Source organism: Neoarius graeffei, chromosome 17 (genome assembly GCF_027579695.1).
Source record: "Neoarius graeffei isolate fNeoGra1 chromosome 17, fNeoGra1.pri, whole genome shotgun sequence".
Classification (NCBI taxonomy): Eukaryota; Metazoa; Chordata; class Actinopteri; order Siluriformes; family Ariidae; genus Neoarius; species Neoarius graeffei.
The window spans coordinates 29681148-29709048 of NC_083585.1; the positions used below are offsets into that span (position 1 = coordinate 29681148).

Here is a 27901-nt window from a genome sequence, read left to right on the forward strand (position 1 = left end):
ACAGAATTTTGATAAAAAAATTTGCCTTCAGTTCTCCTTTAACACACACACACACACAGAGAAGCTGTTGAGGGAATAGCTGTTTATAGCATCGATAATTTAAGTGCTTACAGTAACTTTCCCATTAAAAGAATTGGCAACACTGAATGCGACACACAAATGTGTCCAAAAAACGAAACAAACCCCTATTGCACTCTAATAGTAACTCTGCTTCTCATCACACCCTCAGTCACCCTCTGCACACCGTCATCAGCAACCAGAGGAGCCTGTTCAGTGACAGAATGCTCCTTCCCAACTGCAGGACTAACAGACTCAAAAACTCCTTCGTCCCTCACGCCATCAGACTGCACAACTCCTCTCTGGGGGGGAGGAGGGGTAACAGGAGGACAGAGGATGGGAAGGAGCAGTAGCCTAGCCTAACAATAAGCAATACTGGACAATGTGCAATATAATGTGCAATATCTCTCAGCAAGTCGCCTCACAGCAAGAAGGTCTGGGTTCGAGCCCCGTGGCCAGCGAGGACTTTTCTGTGTGGAGTTTGTATGTTCTCCCCGTGTCCGCGTGGGTTTCCTCCAGGTGCTCCGGTTTCCCCCACAGTCCAAAGACATGCAGGTTAGGTTAACTGGTGACTCTAAATTGACCGTAGGTGTGAATGTGAGTGTGAATGGTTGTCTGTGTCTATGTGTCAGCCCTGTGATGACCTGGCGACTTGTCCAGGGTGTACCCCGCCTTTCACCCGTAGTCAGCTGGGATAGGCTCCAGCTTGCCTGCGACCCTGTAGAACAGGATAAAGCGGCTAGAGATAATGAGATGAGATGAGTTTATGGCGTCATTTGGCAATTTCTAGAGACTTGAGTATATGTTGGCTACTTTACTATTAAGAGTTGGCAACACTGAAACTGACACACAAATGTAAACAACAACAACAATAATCAGTGTTAACTGTGCTCCCCACGTGTCAGTCATCCAGAGGTTGAGCAGCTGTATTTAGGAAGAGGGTGATACAGGGAGGAGAGAAGTTTACTCACACCACTCGGCCGGATAATGTTGTCTGTACATGCTTCTGAAAATCCGGATACTTGGAAGCCAGGTATGCAAAGTCTGGTGGTTTGTCCTTATAACGATTTCGACAATGCATGGATTTGTTCAATGCCATTCCTGTACAGTTTATAAACAGTTTATTACATTATATCAGCAAAAAAATGACATCAGCCACAATTTACACTACCGTTCAAAAGTTTGGGGTCACCCAGACAATTTTGTGTTTTCCATGAAAAGTCACACTTTTATTTGCCACCATAAGTTGTAAAATGAATAGAAAATATAGTCAAGCCATTTTTCTGGCCATTTTGAGCATTTAATCGACCCCACAAATGTGATGCTCCAGAAACTCAATCTGCTCAAAGGAAGGTCAGTTTTATAGCTTCTCTAAAGAGCTCAACTGTTTTCAGCTGTGCTAACATGATTGTACAAGGGTTTTCTAATCATCCATTAGCCTTCTGAGGCAATGAGCAAACACATTGTACCATTAGAACACTGGAGTGAGAGTTGCTGGAAATGGGCCTCTATACACCTATGGAGATATTGCACCAAAAACCACACATTTGCAGCTAGAATAGTCATTTACCACATTAGCAATGTATAGAGTGGATTTCTGATTAGTTTAAAGTGATCTTCATTGAAAAGAACAGTGCTTTTCTTTCAAAAATAAGGACATTTCAAAGTGATCCCAAACTTTTGAACGGTAGTGTATAAATCTTCAAAGTAGGAAGTGTTTGTATTTGTGGCAGAAGACAAGCAAGAAACTCCTCACAGAACTACAACTGGATCCCTAATGACACTCCTTTAAGACTTAATGTGCACTGCATAAAGTGTCCAAGTCATCATTTCATAGCTTATAATACAGTAGTGTTTGGGAGCCATGTGGGAATCAACCTCTGCTAGTCAACAGGATGTTAAACAGCTAACAAACAGAAGACACACATTCATGCACAGAAAGGGATCGAGCAGATAAACAAGCACCTGTGCACTGTTTAATCCCTTCTGTAAACGGTCCTAATAATGTGCAGAAAAGCGGACAGATGATCGCTCTTCTGCAGTGCTCGTTGCAGAACTGGTCACGTTGTTTTGTTCCGGGTTCAGGATGAAGTCATAAAATTGCGCCGGCGCCAAAATATGACGTAACCCGTGATGAGCTGAAAGGAAGGGTCCTGGTGAAAGTAGTCGTTTATACACACACAGTGGTGCTTGAAAGTTTGTGAACCCTTTAGAATTTTCTATATTTCTGCATAAATATGACCTAAAACAAGATCAGATTTTCACCCAAGTCCAAAAAGTAGATAAAGAGAACCCAGTTAAACAAATGAGACAAAAATATTATACTTGGTCATTTATTTATTGAGGAAAATGATCCAATATTACATATCTGTGAGTGGCAAAAGTATGTGAACCTTTGCTTTCAGTATCTGGTGTGACCCCCTTGTGCAGCAATAACTGCAACTAAACGTTTGCGGTACCTGTTGATCAGTCCTGCACACCGGCTTGGAGGAATTTTAGCCCATTCCTCCGTACAGAACAGCTTCAACTCTGGGATGTTGGTGGGTTTCCTCACATGAACTGCTCGCTTCAGGTCCTTCCACAACATTTCCATTGGATTAAGGTCAGGATTTTGACTTGGCCATTCCAAAACATTAACTTTATTCTTCTTTAACCATTCTTTGGTAGAACGACTTGTGTGCTTAGGGTCATTGTCTTGCTGCATGACCCACCTTCTCTTGAGATTCAGTTCATGGACAGATGTCCTGACATTTTCCTTTAGAATTCGCTGGTATAATTCAGAATTCATTGTTCCATCAGTGATGGCAAGCCGTCCTGGCCCAGATGCAGCAAAACAGGCCCAAACCATGATACTACCACCACCATGTTTCACAGATGGGATAAGGTTCTTATGCTGGAATGCAGTGTTTCCTTTCTCCAAACATAACACTCATTTAAACCCATAAGTTCTATTTTGGTCTCATCCATCCACAAAACATTTTTCCAATAGCCTTCTGGCTTGTCTACGTGATCTTTAGCAAACTGCAGACGAGCAGCAATGTTCTTTTTGGAGAGCAGTGGCTTTCTCCTTGCAACCCTGCCATGCACACCATTGTTGTTCAGTGTTCTCCTGATGGTGGACTCAGGAACATTAGCCAATGTGAGAGAGGCCTTCAGTTGCTTAGAAGTTACTCTGGGGTCCTTTGTGACCTCACCAACTATTACACACCTTGCTCTTGGAGTGATCTTTATTGGTCCACCACTCCTGGGGAGGGTAACAATGGTCTTGAATTTCCTCCATTTGTACACAATCTGTCTGACTGGATTGGTGGAGTCCAAACTCTTTACAGATGGTTTTGTAACCTTTTCCAGCCTGATGAGCATCAACGATGCTTTTTCTGAGGTCCTCAGAAAGCTCCTTTGTTCATGCCATGATACACTTCCACAAACACTTATGAAGACCAGACTTTGATAGATCCCTGTTCTTTAAATAAAACAGGGTGCCCACTCACACCTGATTGTCATCCCATTGATTGAAAACACCTGACTCTAATTTCACCTTCATATTAACTGCTAATCCTAAAGGTTCACATACTTTTGCCACTCACAGATATGTAATACTGGATCATTTTCCTTAATAAATAAATGACCAAGTATAATATTTTTGTCTCCTTTGTTTAACTGGGTTCTCTTTATCTACTTTTAGGCCTTGTGTGAAAATCTGATGATGTTTTAGGTCATATTTATGCAGAAGTATAGAAAATTCTAAAGCGTTGACAAACTTTCAAGCACACACACACACAGGTAAAATATAAAACAAACTAGACAGGGACACTCTAACGAGTGCAAACCCCGCCTTTTCCCTATTAAAATACATTGGGCGAAAATTTCGAAGTTCTGCCATGACCTTGACCTTTGACCTCCAAAATTTAATGGTATCCTTCCTGGGTGATTGGCAACACGTACAAAATTTGGTCCAAATCGATCCATTGGTTCTTGAGATATCTTGCAGACACACAGACAGACAGATACACACACACACAGACTGACGCAGGTGAAAATAATAACCCCTCCGACTACTGTCGGCGGGGTTAATCAAAATGTCTACACAACCTAATTCCTGTCTTACAGTATGTAGTTTTACTACTAGACTACTTACAGTAAATTCTTTTCAGTTATAAAGCCCTTTGTGAGGAAATTTTTCTACATGAGAGGCACTGTTCAGCCGTGTAAGGTTCAATTATCGCATCATAAAATTACTAGTGCATCTCAAACAATTAGAATATCATGGAAAAAGGTCATCCCCCAAATTTAATTCAAAAAGGTAAACTTTCATCTATTCTATATTCATTACATGTAAAGTGAAATATTTCAAGCCTTTTTTGTTTTAATTTTGATGATTAATGGTTTATAGCTCATGACAGAGATCCAGTATCTCAAATTATTGTAATATTTCTTCAGTTAAATTTTTTTTTTAAAAAAGGATTTATAATACAGAAATCTCCAACTTCTGAAGTGTGTTCATTTATACACTCAATACTTGGTTGGGGCTCCTTTACTACAAATTACTGCGTCAGTGTGGCGTGGCATGGAGGCGATCAGTCTGTGGCACTGCTGAGGTGTTACTGAAGCCCAGGTTGCTGTGATCGTGACTTTCAGCTCATCTGTATTTTTTGGTCAGGTGTTCCTCATCTTCCTCTTGACAATAACCCATAGATTCTCTTTGGGGTTCAGGTCAGGTGAGTTGACTGGCCAATCAAGCACAGTAATGTCATGGTCAGCAAACCATTTAGTAGTAGTTTTGGCACTGTGGGCAGGTGCTAAGTCCTGCTGGAAAAGGAAATCAGCATCTCCATAAAGCTTGTCAGTAGATGGAAGCATGAAGTGCTCCAAAATCTCCTGATAAATGGCTGCATTGATTTTGGACTTGATAAAACACAGTGGATCAACACCAGCAGATGACATGACAGCCCAAATCATCACAGACTGTGGAAACTTCACACTGGACTTCAAACACCTTGGATTCTGTGCCTCTCCACTCTTCCTCCAGGACCTTGATTTCCAAATGAAATGCAAAATTTACTTTCATCTGAAAAGAGTACTTTGGACCACTGAGCAATAGTCCAGTTCTTTCTCTCCTTAGCCCAGGTAAGACGCTTCGGACGTTGTCTCTGGTTCAGGAGTGGCTTAATATTAGGAATGAGACGGTTGTAGCCCCTTTTTTTTTATGTCATTGGTGTGTGGTGGCTCTTGATGCACGGACACCAGCCTCAGTCCACTCCTTGTGAAGCTCTCCAAAAGTTCTTGACTCGACTTTTCTTGGCAATCCTCTCAAGGCTGCAGTCATCCCTGTTGCTTGTGCACCTTTTCCAGCCACCCTTTTCAGCAGTGACCTGTGGCCGATCCTCCTTGTGGAGGGTGTCGATGATCATCTCCTGGACAACTATCAACAGTCTTCATGATTGTGTGTACTGAACTAGGCCGAGAGATACACGGTATTTATACTGTTTTACTCAAACTCCAAATGAAATATTCTAAGATTGAGGTTTTTTTGTGGCTGAAAAATGAAAAATGCTTGAAACATTTTAGTTTACATGTAATGCATCTAGAATATATTAAATTTTCACTTTCTTGAATAATTGATGGAAAATATTGAACTTTTCCCACTATATTCTAATTGTTTGAGCTGCACTATTATATTTTTATTTGGGTGCCTTTCCTGCAGGCTCATTTTACTCCCCCCCATCAAGTTATAGTGACCCTGGTCAGAGATATTTCTTTTCTACATACTAAATCCATCCTCCCCTCACAACATTTTAATAAGAAAGTCAAATGTCTACACAGTTAAATGACAGATGGGCCGTCAATGAACTCAAACTTTGGTAATTTATCAGATTATAAAGATTCAGGACAACACCATTATTCCACTCATCGTTCACATGATAAGCATCACTAGAGTACATTTGCTTTTTTTTTCCTTTAATTATTTTGCAAACAATAATGGCATCCAGATACATTGTTAACAGTAGGCTGTATGAAGTGATATCATGAAAGCAAAAGTCCCATTAGCCTCTGCTCTATTTACAAAGCAAGTAGAGCGGACAGACGTACTCGAGGAGAAGGAACGTACAAATATTCTGTACATTAGTCCGTTCAGCGAGTGCAGCAGTGGGATTGCTTGGGACCCGGTGAATAAACATTATTTCCTTAGGGTACGCAGAACCCTTGAGGCCCACTTAGGAAGGAATAAGGAATGTGTTCAAGAACTGTGTAATCTTTTCCTTTCCGTGTCAGGACAAGGAGGTATGTTTGAAAGTTCATTTTTCATGCTTTATGTTATAGACATTTCAGGTTCAAGTCTGCCAATCAGGATGGCTTCGCATTGACGTCATAAGAACAAAAATACCAATTTGGGTGGTCTAGCTAGATTATTACCAAAGATACATATGGGTATTAAAATCTAGCTCAATATTATGCCAGAAATGAAGCTCAATATAAATGCTCCTTTTTTTTTTTTTTTGGTTTAGGCTTTCTTGCTAGTTTAGTTTTTGATGGTGTACATCATTTGGAGTAGTTTTAACCTTTTGAATCCTAAAGATGCCCAACTATTCTAGGGACACCTTTCTGCTCTCTCAATCACTCAGCTACAACATGAAAAAGGTACAATGGGTATATCTGTACCATGCCCCCACTCCTCCCTCTTCTTTTTTTTAAATCAGGAGGCATCAGCAGTGTCTATACAAGGTGGGCATTTCTCCCTCAGTCTGCTGCAATCCCATCACACATGAAATACAGAGGATTTGAGCACAAACAGATCAGGCTGCCTACAACCACATACTGAATTCTTCACAGTTAGCATGCCAGCTGATCTATCTGGTTGGGCGTTTGTGTTTACAGTCCTTCAAAATTCAAGAAGCACTATATAAAAATTCCTCTTTACTCATCATATTTACTATAGGTTTGCTTCCATTTTTTACACTGGAAGTCGTCAAATTCTCACTGCAGGACGGTTTGAGATTAGTAAATAAATTCAGTGATGCGCGGACCAGCACAAAGCCCCACCAGGCAGCTCAACCTTCAGCACTGTTACATGCAGCAATGCCATATTGACAGGTGTAAATCTCAGACTAGTCACTAATCAGATTTTCAGCAGCAGCAGCAGGTATGTTCAGTACACAACAGGAAATCGCTAGATAACAGACTGGTTAAGCAGTGGAATTCTTTATTATATAATTGCATTGTAATGAAAAGGGTAAATTAAAATGATATTGGTTTATGCACATATTAATAAATCTTAAATTGCTTACACCTTTAGTCTGAAAGGACTAAAGATATAAGAGCAGGGATGTGCAAGTTAGATTTTTTTTTTCTTCTTTTTAAACATTTTTAGTTTGCTGCCAAAAATAAAGGCAGGTTTCTCTCCTTTTTAACATGTGGAATGGTTTACTTCCATTTTGGGATTTGTTAAGTACATTTCCCATAGTGTCCATGTTTTACATTTACCCACACAGACTGCAAGATGAACCGGAGAGGTGGTGCTGCTCATAAGACATGAGTAATGAATCTGTGGCACTTTCCTGTTGCGACATGTTCACAGTGTCACCTGCACTCTGTTCCTCTATGGGCTGATCGTGCCACGCTGAGGGAGAGCAGCTGTGCATGTGAAAACCACTTGACAACAGGAGCCACCGTCAAGCCTTTCTTTAGACAGATCAGGCAGACAAGCATAAAAGCTGTTACCATCTTGTTTGATTCCTTAAGATAAATCCCCAATAATCCGTCAGTGTAAAACTTCCAACAGTGGCAAACTTCTACTGATATACCAGGGATGTTGCCATCAATCCCACAGATTTAAAAACAGATCGGAGATCTTTGCACATCCCCTACCCAACACTAGGAAACTCTTTGAGCCCAAGTCATGTCCAAACTGTGGATAACTTCTGCACTGTACAGGAACACCTGCTCCGCATAAATCGCATCATATCTCCCAAAATGACGATGTTAAATCTACATGATTCTTGGCTAGTAGACAGATACAACCCCAGAACAGAGAAGTAACTGAATTCCTTTTAGTATAACTTCAAAAACTAGCACTACATTGACAGAGCACTGGTGGCCAATTCAAGTGCTTCACAGAGGCAGCAGTTGTGGTTGCTTGTTAATTCAAGTGCTTCTGAGGACAAAAACCAACAAGGGGTCGAAATCTACGTACATGTTTCTGCTGCTCCATATGCAGCCTGGCCAGTTAATGCAGAGGAAATTTCAGGTGAGGCGGTTCTCTCCGATCTCAAAGATTTCTCCTCATCTCTGTGTGCTCTCAGTAGGACATTTCATGACAAGTGTACAAAGATTTATTCCCCAATGTCTCAACATAACAGTCTGAATCAATCATTCTTATATGCAGCTGTTAAATTTTATCTAGTTCCACAATAAGAGAATGGTAAGCATACTTCAGAATGATGTTACAAAGCTACAGATTATTCTGATAAACCCTCTAGACAAGGATTTAACGAATTCCTTTTTGTTGTCTTTTCCCCTTCAAAATATCACCAAGCTAGGCACCAACAGTTTACGACAGTGACAAAAATAATAATAAACAAAGTTAAAAAAACAAACAAACCAAAAAACAAACAAACAAAAAAAACAGACATAAGAACGACACTGTCATTAAATTATCAGTATAGTGCCCTACATTAACCCAATCAGTTGAAGCCTTCGGCCGATAAGGCTGAGTCAAAGTTCAGCCTGGGTTAAACCTATGGTACTTCTAGACATTATGCAAATTTACAGTATACAATTTTGGATTTACCATGCAAGAATACTTTTTGTGTGTGTGTGTGTGTGTGTGTGTAACATTTAATAGCTTGACATCCAGAATAATTTACATAAAAGGACAATAGTTATTCAACCAGAGCTAGGTGAGTCATAACCATGACGGTCGAGTGCATCCAGGCGAGACGGAGAAGGGAGAGTGAAATGGGTCGGGGGGTGAAAGGGGTGTGGTAACCGTGAGGTCCTGCAGGTAACATCAGCGACACTCCCACACTTTTAGTGCCTGATCTACACTCCCAGTGACCACATACGGAGCAGTCTTGTGAAAATCTGTGGACAGATAAAACCTTTAAAAATCAAGAGTGTGCAATTAAAAAAGGAAAAGAAAAAAAAGATGACAAATTTTTTTTTTTGGGGGGGGACCTAAAAACATTTGGATAATATAAATGAAACTGCAGTCAAAGATCAGCATGTTTAAACGAACATATACACATACACACATATATATATATATATATAAAACACACACACACACAACCAGCTCTTATGAGAAAATTTTAGTCTGCCAAAAAAAGGTACCTTTTGTTGAGCTTGAGATCAAAATGCAAAAAGGTTTGTCGTCCCCCCCCCAAAAAAAACCCCCATCAGAATCAATCAAGATTTAAGACTGAGTGCCATGTACTGCTAAGAAGTGGGTGAATGCCACTGGGTGGAATGTGAAGCATCTCCAGAGAGTTCTTTAGCCTTGATCCACCAATAAATAAATAAATAAAAGTTGAGAGCCTCCAGGATGCTGCTTTGTTCTTGGAAGATGGACAAATCACATCTCAGACTCTTAGCACACTGTGTACTTGTGCACCTCCTAGCAAATCTTTCATCCTTACAGAAGGATGGTGTATTTTATGCTGCCTAGAGGGATCTCTGCTCAAACAAAAGGAAGACATTTTCAAAAGCAGCACTGGCCAGACAACAGTTAGTGATTCAAGGTGGCTCCAGAAGCTTACCCAGAGAGGTAACAAAATGTTCATGGGCACTCAAGGTTTTCATGCAACGCTTGTTTTTGTAGTCCCAGATCCTCAAAGTCTTGTCATCAGCACAGCTCACAATGAACTTTCCACCAGGATGGAAGAGCACCCCACGCACCCAGTTATCATGGCCAACCTGTACAAGATGACAAAACATCATGCATAACAAACACACACACACACACAAAGGCCTTGTTCATGAAAGGTGCTTAGAAACAAGCACAGATTTGAGTGTGCAGAATGCTCTGGATTCACCCAAACTTAACCTTGCACATATCTAATTTAGATGCAACACACCCCAATTTATGCAGTGAGCCAATAAGAGGTAAGCATTCAACAAGCTACAGTAATTCAAGATCAAAGGAAACAACTAATGAGCACACAGACACTTGCTGAGGTAGTCAGTGTATAAGCTACTGTGTGTTGGACAACTGGCCCACGTCCCAAACTCATGGATGCCAACGGCGCGCCTTTTGGTGGATGCCGCCTTTTTCACGGTTGTCTGGGGGACTTGTGTGAATCGTGCAGATCCGAGGAATTTTTTTTTTTTGGGGGGGGGGGGGGGGGGGGCGTTGGAGTGTCCGATTATAATTTCATCTAAGTAAATTCTGTATTAAAATTACTAAATAAGCAAATGCCGTTACAATCCATGAAACATAGGAAGTATAAGTACGAGAAGAAAACAGTAAATCAGAAAGCTGCGCATGTAAAGCCAATTGGCTGCGCGCCATTATCTGCTGCTGGCTGCACTTCACTGCACGTGCAAGGATTTCCATCAGCCCAACGCAAGTTACGCAAGTGGCTTTACGTGCGCAGCTTTCCGATTTACTGTTTTCTTCTCATACTTATACTTCCTACATTTCATGGACTGTAACGGCATTTGCTTATTTAGTAATTTTAATACAGAATTTACTTTGATGAAATAATTTGCATCCATGCAAACTGGATAAAACAAGCTCTAAACAGTACATCACTGAAACCACTGGAGTCATACTAGGTTTTATTTATATACAATTAGGATAGATATACTACTTAATGTGCTTTATGCACTGTGGGAAGATAATAATATCCACACGTGTGTACTTGCAATTGTGAGACTTATCTGCATGCTGAACAGAGCAGCGTAATCCAGGTCACAAAGTTAGCTTGCAATAGCATTTGTCTACCAGAGGTGTCAAAATTGCAAATTTTACTGATTTAAATTTATCAATGTAGGTGGCCCAAGGTTTGGTCCTGAACAATTAAACAAATCCTTATTACACAAGAAAAAAAAATGCTAAAAGGAATTTGTTCAAAAGAAAAACTGATATTCAAACATCAAGACTCCATGTCTAGGTGAGAGCTTTGTGGTGCTTCCAGTCCATAGATGCCCCTTACTCAATTAAAGGACTATTGAGCTGACCCATACCCATGCGTTCCGACATTTACTCATTCACTCTAAACACCAATATGTATATACACTGCATGCACAGTTTGCTTTATTACTTATCTCTCAATTTACTATACATGATGTGATTGTCAATATTTTGATTATATAACTAAATCAAGCATGTGTCTGGCACATACGGTATAGATCCCATGAAGATGAAACTGATACAGATTTGCATATGCTCATTTTTGACTTGCACAACAGGTGTGAAACCATGTACATAAGAGTTGAGACAGACAATGTTCATTCCACGAGCTCACTCACCAGTGTCATAAGGCACATGCCAGTGCTGACATCCCACATTTTGATAGTTTTGTCTCTGGAGCCAGACAGAAGGAAAGGTCCAGGTTTCCCACTCTTCTTAGTCTGGAAAGCAAACAAAAGATAGAACCAACACTGTGTATATGTGCATTTGTAGAGCTCTTGATAATAACGGTCCCTATAAGAAAGGTAAGATTTTGCCTCCACTCGTCAACACAGCTCGACAGGCTGCATTAACCCAAGAGCAAAAGACTACAATTAGCATTATTGCACAGCCTGACTCGAACAGGAGTTTGTTCATTCACATGTACAATTAATTCCTCGTGGTGGGTGAAAGGATCCTGAATGGAATAATTCTAATATTTAAAAAAATAAATATATATATATATATATATATATATTTTATTTATATTTATATATATATATATATATATATATATATATATATATATATATATATACACATACATACACACACACACACACATATACACACACACATATATACACACACACACACACATATATACACACACACACACACATATATACACACACACACACACATATATACACACACACACACACACTAAAGACATTTGAGAGCTGCACAATATGCAGGATGCGTTTGTTAATGGAAGAGCATTGGATCTACTTGTTCATTTTCAAAGATACTTTTCACATTATCCATAATATCCTAACAAAATAAAACTCACTAAAAACAGCCAATGTTAACTCCAGTCTGACTATTAAACATTTATTAAACCATTTTATTTGTGATTCTGAAGCACAGTCTAATACAGGTTTCTATTTATTTATTTATGAGAGAGAGAGAGAGAGAGAGAGATACAACCCCGATTCCAAAAAAGTTGGGACAAAATACAAATTGTAAATAAAAACGGAATGCAATAATTTACAAATCTCAAAAACTGATATTGTATTCACAATAGAACATAGACAACATATCAAATGTCGAAAGTGAGACATTTTGAAATTTCATGCCAAATATTGGCTCATTTGAAATTTCATGACAGCAACACATCTCAAAAAAGTTGGGACAGGGGCAATAAGAGGCTGGAAAAGTTAAAAGGTACAAAAAAGGAACAGCTGAAGGACCAAATTGCAACTCATTAGGTCAATTGGCAATAGGTCATTAACATGACTGGGTATAAAAAGAGCATCTTGGAGTGGCAGCGGCTCTCAGAAGTAAAGATGGGAAGAGGATCACCAATCCCCCTAATTCTGCGCCGACAAATAGCGGAGCAATATCAGAAAGGAGTTCGACAGTGTAAAATTGCAGAGAGTTTGAACATATCATCATCTACAGTGCATAATATCATCAAAAGATTCAGAGAATCTGGAAGAATCTCTGTGCGTAAGGGTCAAGGCGGGAAAACCATACTGGGTGCCCGTGATCTTCGGGCCCTTAGACGGCACTGCATCACATACAGGCATGCTTCTGTATTGGAAATCACAAAATGGGCTCAGGAATATTTCCAGAGAACATCATCTGTGAACACAATTCACTGTGCCATCCGCCGTTGCCAGCTAAAACTCTATAGTTCAAAGAAGAAGCCGTATCTAAACATGATCCAGAAGCGCAGACGTCTTCTCTGGGCCAAGGCTCATTTAAAATGGACTGTGGCAAAGTGGAAAACTGTTCTGTGGTCAGACGAATCAAAATTTGAAGTTCTTTATGGAAATCAGGGACGCCGTGTCATTCGGACTAAAGAGGAGAAGGACGACCCAAGTTGTTATCGGCGCTCAGTTCAGAAGCCTGCATCTCTGATGGTATGGGGCTGCATTAGTGCGTGTGGCATGGGCAGCTTACACATCTGGAAAGACACCATCAATGCTGAAAGGTATATCCAGGTTCTAGAGCAACATATGCTCCCATCCAGACGACGTCTCTTTCAGGGAAGACCTTGCATTTTCCAACATGACAATGCCAAACCACATATGCCGCTTTTCCACTACCAACGCGGCTGAGTTGGGCTGAGCTGTGCGGTGCTGAGTTGGGCTGAGTCGAGCTGAGTGGGGCTGTTGGAGTTGCATTTCGACTACAACTGCTCTGAACCGTGCTGGCTGGAAGTGGGTGGACACATTGGGTGGAGTTAGCGAAAGTGGGTGGACGTCACGTGATGTCGTTAGGCGGCGCAAACAGTGACATCAGTGACCTTTTAAGCGGTAGTCTCACGACCCGGATAGTAAACAATAAACATGGAGGACATGGAGTCGTTAGTGTTGCTGGTCTTGGTGCTGTGGCTTGTTGTCACCGACAACGCCAACAGATACTGGCAAGAGCGTATAGATGAGGCGAGGCGCATAAGGCTTCAGAAATTCTCGTAATTCGTAATTATTCTTCTTCCGGGTTTACGGTGTTTACAGATCCCAGCGTGCTCGCGGGGCGTGTGTGGGCATGTGAGGACACTCCTCCTCACCAATCAGTGCACAGGGGAGTGTCTCCTCACGCCCCTAGCCCCACTCGGCTCGGTTTGGCTCGCTTCAGCCCCACTCCAAAACCGTGCGAGTTTTGGGTGCTGAGTAGGGCTGAAGCGAGCTGAGTCGTGCTGCTCTGAGGTAGTCGAAACGCGAGCCGTGTCGGGCTGAAGTGAGCTGAAAAAGGGTAGTGGAAAAGGGCCAATACTGCATCAATTACAGCATCATGGCTGCGTAGAAGGGTCCGGGTACTGAACTGGCCAGCCTGCAGTCCAGATCTTTCACCCATAGAAAACATTTGGCGCATCATAAAACGGAAGATACGACAAAAAAGACCCAAGACAGTTGAGCAACTAGAATCCTACATTAGACAAGAATGCGTTAACATTCCTATCCCTAAACTTGAGCAACTTGTCTCCTCAGTCCCCAGACGTTTACAGACTGTTGTAAAGAGAAAAGGGGATGTCTCACAGTGGTAAACATGGCCTTGTCCCAACTTTGAGATGTGTTGTTGTCATGAAATTTAAAATCACCTAATTTCTCTTTAAATGATAAATTTTCTCAGTTTAAAGGTCCCATGGCATGGTGGTTTGTTGATGCTTTAAACGGGCTCGTGGAGGTTTCCGGATGTTATATCCGCAGCCTTTCTCGAAATGAACCCTCGGAACGTAGATATAGCCTCCTGGGAGAAAGCCCCATTTCAGCGCTTTTCCCAGTGCGTCGTTTTGCTAATGAGAAGCAGGAGGCGGGGAAGGGTAGAGGGAGGGGGCGGGCCATGGGGGGAGGGGGCGGGACTGCCGTCTGCCTCCCAAGCCGGCCGAGAGCGCTCCTCGTCGGGCACGGCCAGGCGGGCGAATGCCCTGGTCCGTCCGCCCTGTCTAAAAAAATGGTACAACTACAGCAACATATCGCTTATCCAACAGAAGACATGCACTGCGGAGCAATAGTCAAACATAAGCTCATAAGTTACAATCAATTTCCAGACTAAACTCAGTTTAACAGAGCATGCTTTTTGGTTTTAGCGCAGAGTACCTGGCTAACTGCAGGAAGCGGTTAGCTGCACAGCTAATGTAGCCATTGCTAGGCTAATGCACCGATTTTAAAACACAGCAAAACGACCAGTTATACACTTACTTGTTCGGTGTTTGTGGCTGATGCGGCAGGGATGCTTGGTACGGACCCAGGCTTCAGTGATAGTTGATGTGCAAAACCTGCCCTGTACTGTCCCAAGTTGTGGAAACATTCCTCAGGAAAATGCTTCCGACAAACTTAGGTAGACTCGACGGCGTATTATTGAAGTAAATAAAATTAAGCCACTGCATCTTCAGGGGCTCTCCCGTCGGCAGCAAAAACAGACTCTTTTCTGTGTTGTCACATCCATGCACAGCACAACTTTTGAGCTGGGCGGGCAATCCATACAGTGGGTGGGAATCCAGAGGGGGGGCGTGGGGATCATCTCCCTTGCTGACGTCAGCAAAGGAAGAGAGTTTATCAACGCGCCGTTTTGACGCGCCATTCTCAAATATTGGGCATAGTTTGGTTTACACATTATGAAATTTCTAGCCACTGGGGTGGCTTAAGAAGGTCAGAGGAACTCATTTTAACGTTAAAAAATCTCAAAGTGAAAATTTCATGCCATGGGACCTTTAAACATTTGATATGTCATCTATGTTCTACTCTGAATAATGGAATTTTTAAACTTCCACATCATTGCATTCCGTTTTTATTTACAATTTGTACTTTGTCCCAACTTTTTTGGAATCGGGGTTGTATTTAAAGCAGAGATAGAGGGAAAGTTAGAATGCCTACTCTAAAGGATAGGGATGAACATGTTCACACAAGCATGTGTATTATGTAAAGAAACCATTACAGGGCTGAATCATCATCATCATCAGCTGCGACAGTATAATTGAGGTCAAGAAATTCCACAACTAATTCTACTCGAACAGGTTCAGCAGGGCCAAAAAAAAAAAAAAAAAAAACTCTTAAAAGATTTTGTTTTCTCTGGAGGAAAGCGTAGGAAATTCCCTTTTTGCGATTACAACTGAAAGTCATTGTACTAAAGCTGTCTTAAAGCAACACATGCTGTGTGGGCAAATGTTACATCTGATAAATTGGAAATTAGATATGGTTGATCATGAGACTGGTAAGAATCAAACTCGATCACACTCCTCAGGCACTCAAGTGTTAATCTTTCCAATTCCATTTCACATTCCAATTATTTTTTCATGCTGTGGCAGTTTTTAAGTGATCTTCAGTCTCAGATCAAAGAGCATATTTGTTCTTGTTTATACCGTGCAACAAAAACAGCCTGCCATAGTAATATTTCTGCAGAAACATGTCAAGACTACAATACATGATGAAAAGTTTAAAAGCACCGTTTTTATTTTGATCACCCATGGATCTTCCAGTGCCTGGAGCCAGTAGCTGTTCTCACCTCAGAGCCTGTGGCCTCCAGTATAGTCGGACTGGCACTTTCAGGAGCCCACGAGATGCACTCCACTACGTGCTCGTGTTCCCTCAGTTCAGCCTTGCACTCCTTTGTAGCCACCACCCACACACGCACTGTTTGGTCATTAGAGCAAGTGGCAATCAGGGAGCCGTCTTGGTTGGGCCGTACCATGCGCACCCACTCTCTGTGGCCAGTAAACGTCTTCACACAGTACCTACGGGTAGATGGAAAATGTTCAGCCAGACATAAGACAATGAGGGGAAAGAAGCAGTTTTACAGCTCCAAATTAAAACAGTATCTCCACTATGCCTTCTGAAGAAAAGAAAAGAAGGAAAAAAAGTGTTCTCAAATAGCTGCAGAACTCATAGAACCAAAAACAAATGCATGACAGTCATTTTGAACAGCTACAGTTACTAACAGTACTTACCCAGTGGCCACTTCCCACATTTTAATGGTTTTATCCCTAGAAGCAGACACTATATGATCTCCATTGGGCATTATAGCTACAGATGAAACATTATGGTCATGCCCTAAAATAAAACAGACAAAAGGGTTACAAAATAAAATTTCTAAACACAGCCACATCAGACTTCTATATGAAGATCATGGATATTGTGTTCATTGTGCTGTTAAATCTTCAGCAGTAATTCTACCCACATTTTTACCATGAAAATTGGATTGTTCCAGCAGAACTTAATAATGGCTTTTTAATTGCCACCATGACAAAATGTTAAAACACATTAAGCAACACCATAAAAGGAACGTGACAGCCAATTTGCCTTGGGTGGCTTCGTCCTAAAAAGAACACGAGAAGGAATAAAAAGCTAACCGCACTGCACATTGTTTAAAGTGCATATCACGAGTAAATTCAGGAGCAAGATCAATGTAATTCTCCTATTTTATATTAAACTTTGGTCAAATATCTGTCACATTTTGCATTTTGTGCAATTTTTTTACCTTGCGCAATACCAGAAAAAAATTCAGTTGAAATCAAGCCATTTGAGGCGAATTGGTCCGCCTCTGAAAAAACTTGGCGTTTGGATTTCCCGGCAAACATTGATTTTCGTGACGTCGCGTGTGGGACGCCTCCCTCTGAATCCTACGTCAGCGCTGGTTTGTTTATGAGAAAACGACCTGGTGGTTTTCTGCAAATTTCTTCAACGTTATCACGTAATTATTAAAATGGTTAACAGATGTATCGTAGGAGGGTGTAGCAACACCAATCTTGATGGGGTTAGTACTCATCGTTTCCCAAAAGACCGGACAATGAGGGAGAAATGGGAGCGCTTGGTCTACACAGGCTGTGCACTGAAACCGTGCCAAGCTCGCGCAGCCTGCTGGCGCTTCCGCAGGTAACGTCACAAATCTGGCTCCAGACTCCCTTGGGATTTTTCCAGACACGTTTTATTTTATTTTTTTCTGCTGTAGACAGATGGACTTGTGCAAAACTACCCTTCTGGATGAGCGTGTAAAGGGACATACTTTCATATTTAAAAAAAAAAAAAAAAAAAACTGAAATTGGTCCAGAATATGCCCTTTAAAGCTACTAAATGCATGCTGAATACAAGTAGCTGAGAAAGAGAGGGTTAAAATAGGGAGAAAGTCCCACAGAATATTATCTTGTCCTAGGTAGGGCGATTAAACTAGTGTGCAAATCTCCTTATCTCCAAGAGGGAGGGAGAGAGTCATTTTGTACCCAGCCAGGAGAGGGACAGACAGACTGAGTGGAGGGGGACAGTGGGCGGGGGTTCCTACAATGTTTCCCTCAATCAGCATGGTCTGCTAGTCTGAAGGCAACGTGCCAGTTTAACTGACAGGGTGTAAATTATGGCACCAAATTTGAACATAAAAGCTGTTGCAAATGGTATTTGGATTACTACTACTACTACTACTACTGAGGATTTACAAAATGTTGACAGGGATTAAAATTAAGGGAAAAAAAAAAAAAAGCTGGTTTAATTTTCACTCTTTGCCACTCGTTCACTGTTCAACCAGAAGTGACAAAATTCTGGTGCATTCCAGCATGCAGTTAGATAAAATAAATGCAGTTTTTATCCATTTCTGTCATCTTCACCTGTGTGTAGCCTGCAGACTCGTATTACCAGATTTGTGATGGCAATTTATCAAACAATTGGAATATGAAAGTTAGTTTTTAAGGTCTACGTGAGCAAGGACAATACACTTCACGTTCATGGAGGGGGGAGGGAAAAAGGAACTATAAATGTTTCAGACTGGGACTGAAGAACTAAAAGAACAGATTTTCAAGCCTGAATTAACAATACTTCAATATATAGCAATACCCTGTAGCTAAACTGAGCTGTAATATTACAGGGGGGGGGGGGGGGGAACTATGGGGTGGCTCTCATTATACTGAATTCTTTCGTTGCACACAACCAAAGAAGGTGCTAATGAGAATCATGCAACACCTTCCCCTATAGAGCAACACTTTCAATACAAGCAGCATGTTCATAAGCTGCATGTGAGAACATTCAGATTCAGCTACTCCACACTTTCGCTCGAGAGAACTTTGCTCACCATGCATGGTCCTGATGCACTCAAAGCCTTGGAAGTCCCAGAGTTTAATAGTCATGTCTGCTGAGCAGGAAGCCAGCAGCTTTCCAGTCTGGTCAAAGGAGATGTCCTGCACAGAGTCTGTATGGCCTTTCAGGGTACGTTCAAAGTCTCCGGTCTCATAATCCCATACCTGGGGGAAAGGAGGGGAGTCAAAATTTCGCTGATATACTGGTGCTTAGCTTTGTACAAGAAATGACAGATGCCCAGCCCCTGGTTATCTACTTCTCTTCCTTTGTCTCTACCCAAACCACATTCATTACTAAGAGAAAGCAAGCATGTAAACAAAGCCTGCTATGACCACATCTACTGCAGACAGACAATCTTAAAGCCTTGAAGTGAAAATAGTGACAAAGAATGGCGAGTCTTTTTTACAAAAAAAAAAAAAAAACAACAACAACCCACACACAACCATTAAAATAAATATTTGAAATGAGATACTCTTTGAAATGAGATACCAAGATTTTTTTTATTTTACATTCATTACCAAATTTCCTTCATCTTATCTCGAAGCACAACACAGATTTCTGTAGCACAGATTTCATAAACCAGACAATAGGGGTGTTCCAGTTACTGGTAATTTACCATCTGAAGTAGTACGGTATCATCGTCTCACAATTTTCAATAGCTAACGTTAATGCACTTCACCGCTTTTTGCGCTACACTTTGAAATGCACCTTTACGAGTTCGCCAGCCCTTTAAGACTAAGCTGGCAGCTCGTGGGCATGACGCAAGTCTAATACTAACAGTGGAAGAGCTCTCCCTCTGACCAGGGACCTGCCACACCACTTCCAGTTATCTAGTTACATTTTGGAAGGTGCTATGGATTCAGCAAGTGTTGAATATACGAGTGACTGCTGAAACTTGTCGAGAAACAAGGCTCTCTAAGCAAGAAATGACAATATTTTACTTTTAGGGCAAGTAACATGGAGGAGTCCCCTTCAATACCTGCGTGCAAACAGTGCCTCAAGTCACATATGGGGGGGGGGGGGGGGGGGGGGGACAATATGACTAACCTGATAAAACATTTGATGCACGTCCATCCCAATTTATACAAAACAAAAAAGGCCCCAAACTTTATCAATGTTCGCTTATTCACTGTATTTCCTGTCTTGAATCTAACCAACAGACTAGCCCACTTATAACGCAAGTTTAGCTGTCTAACGTTACACAGGGTGAGCTGATTATGCACCAAGATTGCAGTTTGTCTTCTGAGGCTACACATTAATATGTCTAAAATGCATCACTTTGCTACGTTTATGCCTAGTGTCCACACTTCTCTGGAGTCAAGCCCCTAAAACAGACTTTTGGAAACACTCCTGGCCTTGTTTTAGTCTTCGAGATGAAAGTGGAGCAAAGGAAAAAAAAAACCCTGAACTTTTGAAAGTCAAACTAAGATTTTTTTTGGGGGGGTGGGGGGTGTTGGGGGGGGCAACGTCCCCCGAAAAAATTAACATAACATGCAAAACCCTGCATTCTAGTGCATTTTAGTACTTTTCACTAAAACAAGTTATAACTTTTAAGCCTTTTTTCTTTCATGTACATTAATGATTAACATGTCAAAAATATCAAATTTAATTCCCCTAGTTAATGAGTCATTTTCAGGAGTGCGTTTAGAAAACGCGGTGATTTTCCTGCTACACAGTTCATTACTTTGGAAAAAAAAAAAAAAAAAAGACAGTTGAAGGTAAACTCAACAAAATCCCAAAACAGTACTGTTAAAAAGTAAAGGTCTGTTAGAGTTTCTAAAGCTTTCAGGTTTCAATGTTGGGGACATTGAGTCTCGTTTATCAGAGTTGTGCATTTGCAGAAGCTAAAGTGAACTAAACATTTCCAATTCATATTTATGCGAGTCGAAGCCAATTGTTTACATTAGTTCGTATTGTCTGTAAATTTAAACACACCAATGAATACCAAATTTCTCATGTAAATCGGGGTGTAGCTAGGATTTTTCAGGGTGTGTGTGTCACACACTGACTGGCAGCCTGAGTGCATTATGTAACAAAAAAAAAAAAAAAAAAAAATTTACCATTGCTAGTTTTAGGTAGCTTAGAAACCGGCTCTTCCGTTATTGCTGTTTGTTCCATGTTTTCTTGATCATGTGTTCTAGAAACGGCACTAAAACTTAGCTTCGAAGCCTCAAAATGCAACTTTGATGGAAAAAAAAAAAAAAAAAAAATTATATATATATATAAAAAATAAATTGCTTACCTCTCTTCAAGTCGAAAGGAGGAAAGTTTTGCTTGTTCTGACACGGCGAATTATTAACACGAGGAAATGCTTGTAATTCGCAACTAAAAAGACTGCAGCTACACTGGCAGCTGAACATGCTTTCTAGTGCGATTGTGTTGCGCTTGCGCAGAACGGTGTCAGTCCTGCGCGCCTTAGCTCGTGCACCTGAAGCCTTAGCTCGTGCACCTGAAGCCTTAGCTCGTGCACCTAATGAGTTCCGGCACACGCGCCGTTAACAAAGAACACCTGTCTTTAAATCAATGAACTATGTTTGGGCTATTTAAGGACTGCGCCCATGCAAGGACAATGCAAAGTATTACGCCGCGTCTAAGAACACAAAAAATCAAAAAAAAAAAACCCTCTCCATTCGGGAAACTGGAGATTTTCAAGAGTTTTATCAAATATCTGGATTTCCGGGTAAATCCGGAAGACCTTCATCTATATAGTCTGAAAACTCTGGAGTAACGTTTTCATGTAGATGTGAGAAAACGGAGACGTTTGCAAACGATGATGTAGACCCCCATATTCGCTTCCTGACTGGGTCTCAGTCACGATGTATCCTTCCCCAATTTGTCATGCTCTCATCATTTCACCCTTTCTCAGAAGAAAAACAAGATCTGCTGTTTATACAGGCACGTGCATGCCCAGTGTATGCGAATGGTCGTGTGATGCATGTTTTCAGGCGTGTTGGTATGGACAGAGATCATTTTTGTTTTAAAACTAAAACGTATTGGTGTGGATGTAGCTGCTGAGCAGTCTACTCCTTAATGAATGAAAGAATAACAAGGATATAGCAATAACCTCAGTTAGCTGTTTGTAAAATTAGCCTACTTTTAAAAATAAATAACCCTTCTTTCTACAGCCGTCACCCACAGACAGAAGCAGGAAGACAATGTTTTCAATCATTTAATTCAGTGTTCAAACAATACAACTGTTTATTCATTTCCATCAGTTTGTATGAATATTGATCGGTACCGAACTAGTACGGTCACTTTTCTACCATGCCAGGTACCTTACCGAACCCACCCTACCAGACAATAATGTTCCAGAAACGACAAGTCAAGCTGCACAGCTCAGAGACCTCTTAGATTTCCAAGAGAAATTCAGACTTCTAGGGTACAGGGTCTCGAAAATGACCATTCTTGGCTTTCCGGTTATAGTACCTTCGGCCCTGTGTAAAATAGTGAAAATGAAATAAGCCAAGCAGAAGTAAGCAGAAGGGACATAGTCTGTTTGGGTGCGTGACTATAGCTGCTCTGGGGCAGAATATTAATTGGCTGAAAGGCAAGCACAATCTCTAAGAGAGACCACCACCAGTCGTGTTTAAACTAGTAGTTTGCATAATCAGTCATTAAAACAGCTCCTTCCACTTTTTAAAAATAGCAAAATAATAAGCAGCTACAATTATGTAATGGTGTTTTTAGAGTCAGTGCTGGAGCTGTAAGCTGAGCTACAGAGTTCTACTCTTGATGCCAAGCTGGTGAAAATGGGGCACATATTTTACCACAGATCTCACCATTGCCAAGGAAACACTGCCAGGCTCACTTGTGTTTCAGATAGAGAAAACAGGCATTCAAGATGCTCGAGTGTCACAGGAGGAGTCTGAACGAAACGATTCTCAAAAATCACATACATGGGAAGACATTGAGCTGACAAAATCAATGGAGCGTAAATAAGGCCTGCTGTAAATGACCCAGTTTGACTGTACAGATAATGGAAAAATAATTTTCCAACAACCACCACTGCTTCCGTGTACAGCAAACTGTATTTTCATTTGCAAGGCTTGTGTCAAAAAGAAGTGAGAGAACCAAAACCGTGCAGTTATATACAATGGTCAGAAAATACAACTCACCTTTATTGTAGCATCCTCTGAGGCAGACACCATGACACTGAAAACCGGGTGGAAGATGACCTTGGTGACAGGACTCCTGTGGCCACTAAGGGCATATCTCTCAGGGGGGCGGGGGATCCATTCTTTGGGGTCTCGTTTCTGTCCTATAGGTCCTCCTAAAGTGATCTCCTCTTTTGCTTCATTTAATTTTGATTCTAACTCCATCACCTTAAGGAAAAGGAAAATAACAGAATGTGTGATCTTAAGGGTCTTAAAGTTATACTTTGTGCCTTTGTCCCAAGTGATAGTTGAAGATCATCTAGAATTTACATACAACCCTGTTTCCAAAAAAGTTGGGATGCTGTATAAAGCATTAATTAAATAAAAAAAAAAGAAAAAAGAATATGATTTGCAAATCATGGAAACCCTACATTTCACTGACATTAGTACAATGACCAAGATTGAAATCGAGAAATCTTATTACGTTTTGAAAAATGTGTGCTCATTTTGAATTTAGTGCCAGCAACATGTTTCAAAGTTGTTGCGACAGGGGAAACAAAAGACTGGAAAATAGGGCTGTGCAATTAATCGAATTTTGATCACGATTTAGATTTGTGTGTCAAACGATCTCAAAATTCATATAATCGAGTTGAAACGATTATTTTGCCATTTGTTGGGGACGCACACACGCAATACATTTCCTTCCCGCGGGCCCATGCGCAGACTTGCCGACAACACTCACGCGGCGGAAGCAGTGTGTGTGTCTATGGCTCTCCACTCACGTAGCTGAAAGGAGGAGAGATTGTGAATTGTTTGGCGCGAGGTAGGCTCGCAAGATGACAGAAGGAGGGCAGAATCGGTTGGTCGACAAAAAGGGACGAAAAATGTCTGTAATATGGGATCACTTTGGATTCGAAGAATCCGACGTGGAACAGAAGCGCATCGTGTGTAAGATTTGCAATAAGGTAGTATCTGCGCCTCTTGGCAACGCTACAAACCTCTTCAACCACCTGAAACTGAGCCATAAAGTTATTCTCGATGAAACAAAAAAAACAAACAAAAAGATAAAGCCGATGCCGCCACAACCAGCAAGACAATGCAGCCATCCATTTCAGCCACTCTCTACAATGCCACTCCGTATGCCACGAGTTCGGAGAGGCACAACGCACTCACAGCATCCATCGGATATTATTTAGCCAAAGACATGCAGCCTATCAATGCAGTAGAGGGTGGGGGTTTTAAGAAAACGATAAACGAGTTTGACAAACGTTATGCACTGCCCTCTCGAGATTGTGGACAACTGGATAGAATGTACATTTGTTTTTCTCTGTCTTATGTCAAAAGAATATTTTTATTTTGTTTTATACATCGCAAACTTAAGTTTTTCTAGACTATATTTATTTTCAGTTTGAAAGAAAGGTGAACGTAAATGATCAATAACAAAGAGGTTTTTTTTTTGTTTTAAAGAGAAATGCTGAATAAATGCATTGTTTCAAAAAAATCATTTGAATAATCGTGATTTCAATATTGACTGAAATAATCGTGATTATTTTTTCCATAATCGAGCAGCCCTACTGGAAAACATTGTGTAATGCCTACACAAACAAACAAACAAACAAACAAACAAACAAACAAACAAACAAACAAACAAACAAACAAACAAACAAACAAACAAACAAACAAACAAACAAACAAACAAACAAACAAACAAACAAACAAACAAACAAACAAACAAACAAACAAACAAACAAACAAACAAACAAACAAACAAACAAACAAACAAACAAACAAACAAACAAACAAACAAACAAACAAACAAACAAACAAACAAACAAACTACATATCATTAGAAGATTCAGATAATCCAGGGAAATCTCTGTACACAAGGGATAAGGCCGAAAACCAACATTGGATGCCTGTGATTTTCAGGCCCTCAGGCAACACTGCATTAAAAAGACAATTCTGTAGTGGAAATCACCACATAGGCTCAGGAACATTTCTGAAAACCATCGTCTGTGAACACAAATGTTCGTCACTGTGTCCACAAATACAAATTAAAACCAAATGTAAACAATATCCAGAAACACCACTGCCTTCTCTGGGCCTGAGCTCATTTATGATGGATTGACGCAGAGTGGAAAATTGTCCCGAGGTCTGACGAATCAAAATTTTAAATTCTTTTTGAGAACACCATGTCCATGATGTTTTGAGAACATCATGGACACCATGTTCTCCAAGCTTAAGAGGAGAGGAGACCATCTGGTGTCTCATCAGTGCACAGCTCAAAAGCCAGCATCTCCGATAGTGGTGGTGGGGGGGGGGGGGGGGGGGGTATTAGTGCACATGACATGGGTAGCTTACACATCTGAGAAGGCATCATTAATGGTGAATGATGTATACATGTTTTGGAGCAACATGCTGCCATCCAGGTGACGTCATTTTCAGGGAAGAACTTTATTTCAACAAGACAATACAAAACAGGAGTTCTACACATATTACAACTGCATGGCTCCGTAGTAAAAGTCTGGGTGGTCTGGGTGTTGAGCAACTGAAACTGTATATCAGGCAAGAATGGGACAACATTTCATTTTCAAAGGTCGTCTCAGTTCCCAAATATTTACAGTGTGTTGTTAAAAGTAGAGGTGAAGCAACACGGTGGTAAACATGCCCAACTTTTTTGAAACATGTTGCTGACATCAAATTCAAAATGGGCTTTTTTTTTTCCCCAAAAAACACCACCGCTTCAACAGTTGATATATGTTGTCTTTGTACCATTTCCAATGAAATATAGGGTTTCCATGATTTTGTTTTTGTTGCCGTTTTACACAGCATCCCAACTTTTCTGTAACTTGGGCTGTAATAGAATTTGCTCCTTTGCTTTATACAGAATATGTACATACCTTCTTCTGTAATCTGATGACTGAAGTCCATTTCTTTTCCAAAAGGCCAGCATACTTCTTATCCAATTCTTCATTCTAAATGACAAAAAGAAGTAGAAAACGTGAGATTCAGAGTACTGTATTTCGCAGATCATTACTGCAATTATATGAGAGAAACAGGCTCTACACCCTAATCGTTACTATGCACCCATCACCCCTCAGGCAACTGTCAATTCCTCAAAATCCCTTCACACAAGTTAATCTCCTACAGACCAAGACAGCTCACTGGGATTACAGTTATAGTGTGCACTGTGAAGATGAATTCATGACCCCGGTACCAAGTCTGATTTGACTTGATTTTATCAAGCTGGGAGAGTAAAAGTATCATCAACATGCAAATTATTAAGCCAAGATGTAAGGAGGAGGATTCTAATGAGAATTGAAAGCACATCTCTAGGTCATTACTTTGGTTTTAAAAAGGGTAGGGCAACCTCAGTCTCGTGTTTTGTGTAAAACATGCCAAGCAGCGGCGGCTTTTATTTATTTAATGCAAGACTAATTTTATTAGGGATTACACTGTAATCCTTCAAGGAAATACGTAAAGACAGATGTACTTTTACTAGATTACATTTAGCTTGGTTTTTCTGTGATTGAATATCAACCTCCATTAAAAATAAAAATTTCAGCAACTGCAACAATCTCCCACTGAATATAATGTTTTAAATACAGAATAAACTGTGCAAAGTACTGACTTGCAGTATGAAAAGAAACATGAATTATTGTATTTGCCCCTCAATACATGTCTGTGTGTCCTTGCACATCAATGGCTGTAATCTGAGCTGGCAGCTACAAGGAGGCTCTGTTTGTGAAGAGTGCATATTAATGTCTCGCTTTGTGAGGCGTAATGTGTATTATGGTTCGATTCCAACCACTGATACAGTAAAACATTACTATCCATGTTTGCCTTTTTGTGAGAGAGAACAAGGTTTTCATTTCTGGTGAATAAAGCAAGCACACGTCTTAATTAATCAACACACTTCATGTCTTAAAGTAATGATGGATGTCGTTTCTCTTTACTTAGTTGAGCGGTTCTTGACATAATATGGATTACTACAGTTATGGAATCGGGCTATTTACTGTGTATTGTTTACTATTTGATCTCAAAACACATTAAGAAGGCAAGAAATTCCACTAACTTTCGAAAAAGACGGTAGTTAATTGAAAAGCATTCCAGGTGACTCTCTCATGAAGCTGGTTAAGATAATGCCAATAGTGCGCAAAGCGTCATCTAGGGTTAGGGTTCTAACCCTAGCCTCTTTCAGCTGACTAAATCCAGGTGAACAAGTAACGTTTACATCGGCTACGCTTAACCTGGTACCTGCCCGTCAATGAATTTACGGCACATCCTGGACACCATATTGCTTGCCCATGTGTAATAAAACTTGACGCGATTTTGGACTTAATCTTGGGAAGCCACCTGATTAGGCAGATTCTACCATAACGGAGGCCAGTTAAGTCCCATCTCCTTAAATTGCTGAACTGATTATTTTGATCATTCTATACTAAGTAACTTTAAAAACGCACAATGGAATTCAACACGATATCACTTTAGATCCATGCATATATTTGAAATTTATGATATTGTTTGTAATGCACACACATCTTGAAACATCGATAAAGGACATTTATTGTCAAACTCAAGAATTAATTCACAATAAAAAAATTCAAAGTGACAGTTGGTCCATGTTCGGACCGTCATGCTGGAGATTCTGGGTCTGTGTCGTCCAGGGGTCTCAGCAGCAGTGACTGAGGGTGTCAGGAATCTGTCACGGAGGTGAGCTAGCCTGATGTGCTGATCCTGAACTGGCATCGTGACTCGAGGCTGACCAGGGCGTGGACGATCCCTGGTGCTCCCTGTCTGTCTGTAACGCTGACTCAAACGGGAAATGGTCGAATGATGAACACCGAAGTGCC

At 40.8% G+C, this 27901-nt stretch overlaps 2 protein-coding genes across 4 annotated transcripts in view; both read right to left on the minus strand.

Annotated features, from left to right (window-relative positions):
- mettl16 (methyltransferase 16, N6-methyladenosine) overlaps positions 1-2129 on the minus strand; it is a 93972-nt gene extending 91843 nt beyond the window's left edge. Inside the window, exons 1-2 of the mRNA XM_060898073.1 lie at positions 2023-2129; positions 1029-1158 (exon numbers count right to left, since the gene is read on the minus strand). Of these exons, the coding sequence (XP_060754056.1) occupies positions 1029-1156 (128 nt within the window). The 5' untranslated portion in view covers positions 1157-1158; positions 2023-2129. The remainder of the gene's footprint in view (positions 1-1028; positions 1159-2022) is intronic.
- Positions 2130-7241: 5112 nt separating this feature from the next.
- pafah1b1a (platelet-activating factor acetylhydrolase 1b, regulatory subunit 1a) overlaps positions 7242-27901 on the minus strand; it is a 51436-nt gene continuing 30776 nt past the window's right edge. For all 3 annotated transcript variants that reach the window (XM_060943973.1, XM_060943971.1, XM_060943972.1), the window contains 8 exons: positions 25949-26023; positions 23070-23276; positions 18950-19118; positions 16842-16944; positions 16400-16628; positions 11527-11628; positions 9813-9969; positions 7242-9138 (listed from right to left, as the gene is read on the minus strand). In XM_060943973.1, the coding sequence (XP_060799956.1) occupies positions 9065-9138; positions 9813-9969; positions 11527-11628; positions 16400-16628; positions 16842-16944; positions 18950-19118; positions 23070-23276; positions 25949-26023 (1116 nt within the window). In that variant the 3' untranslated portion in view covers positions 7242-9064. The remainder of the gene's footprint in view (positions 9139-9812; positions 9970-11526; positions 11629-16399; positions 16629-16841; positions 16945-18949; positions 19119-23069; positions 23277-25948; positions 26024-27901) is intronic.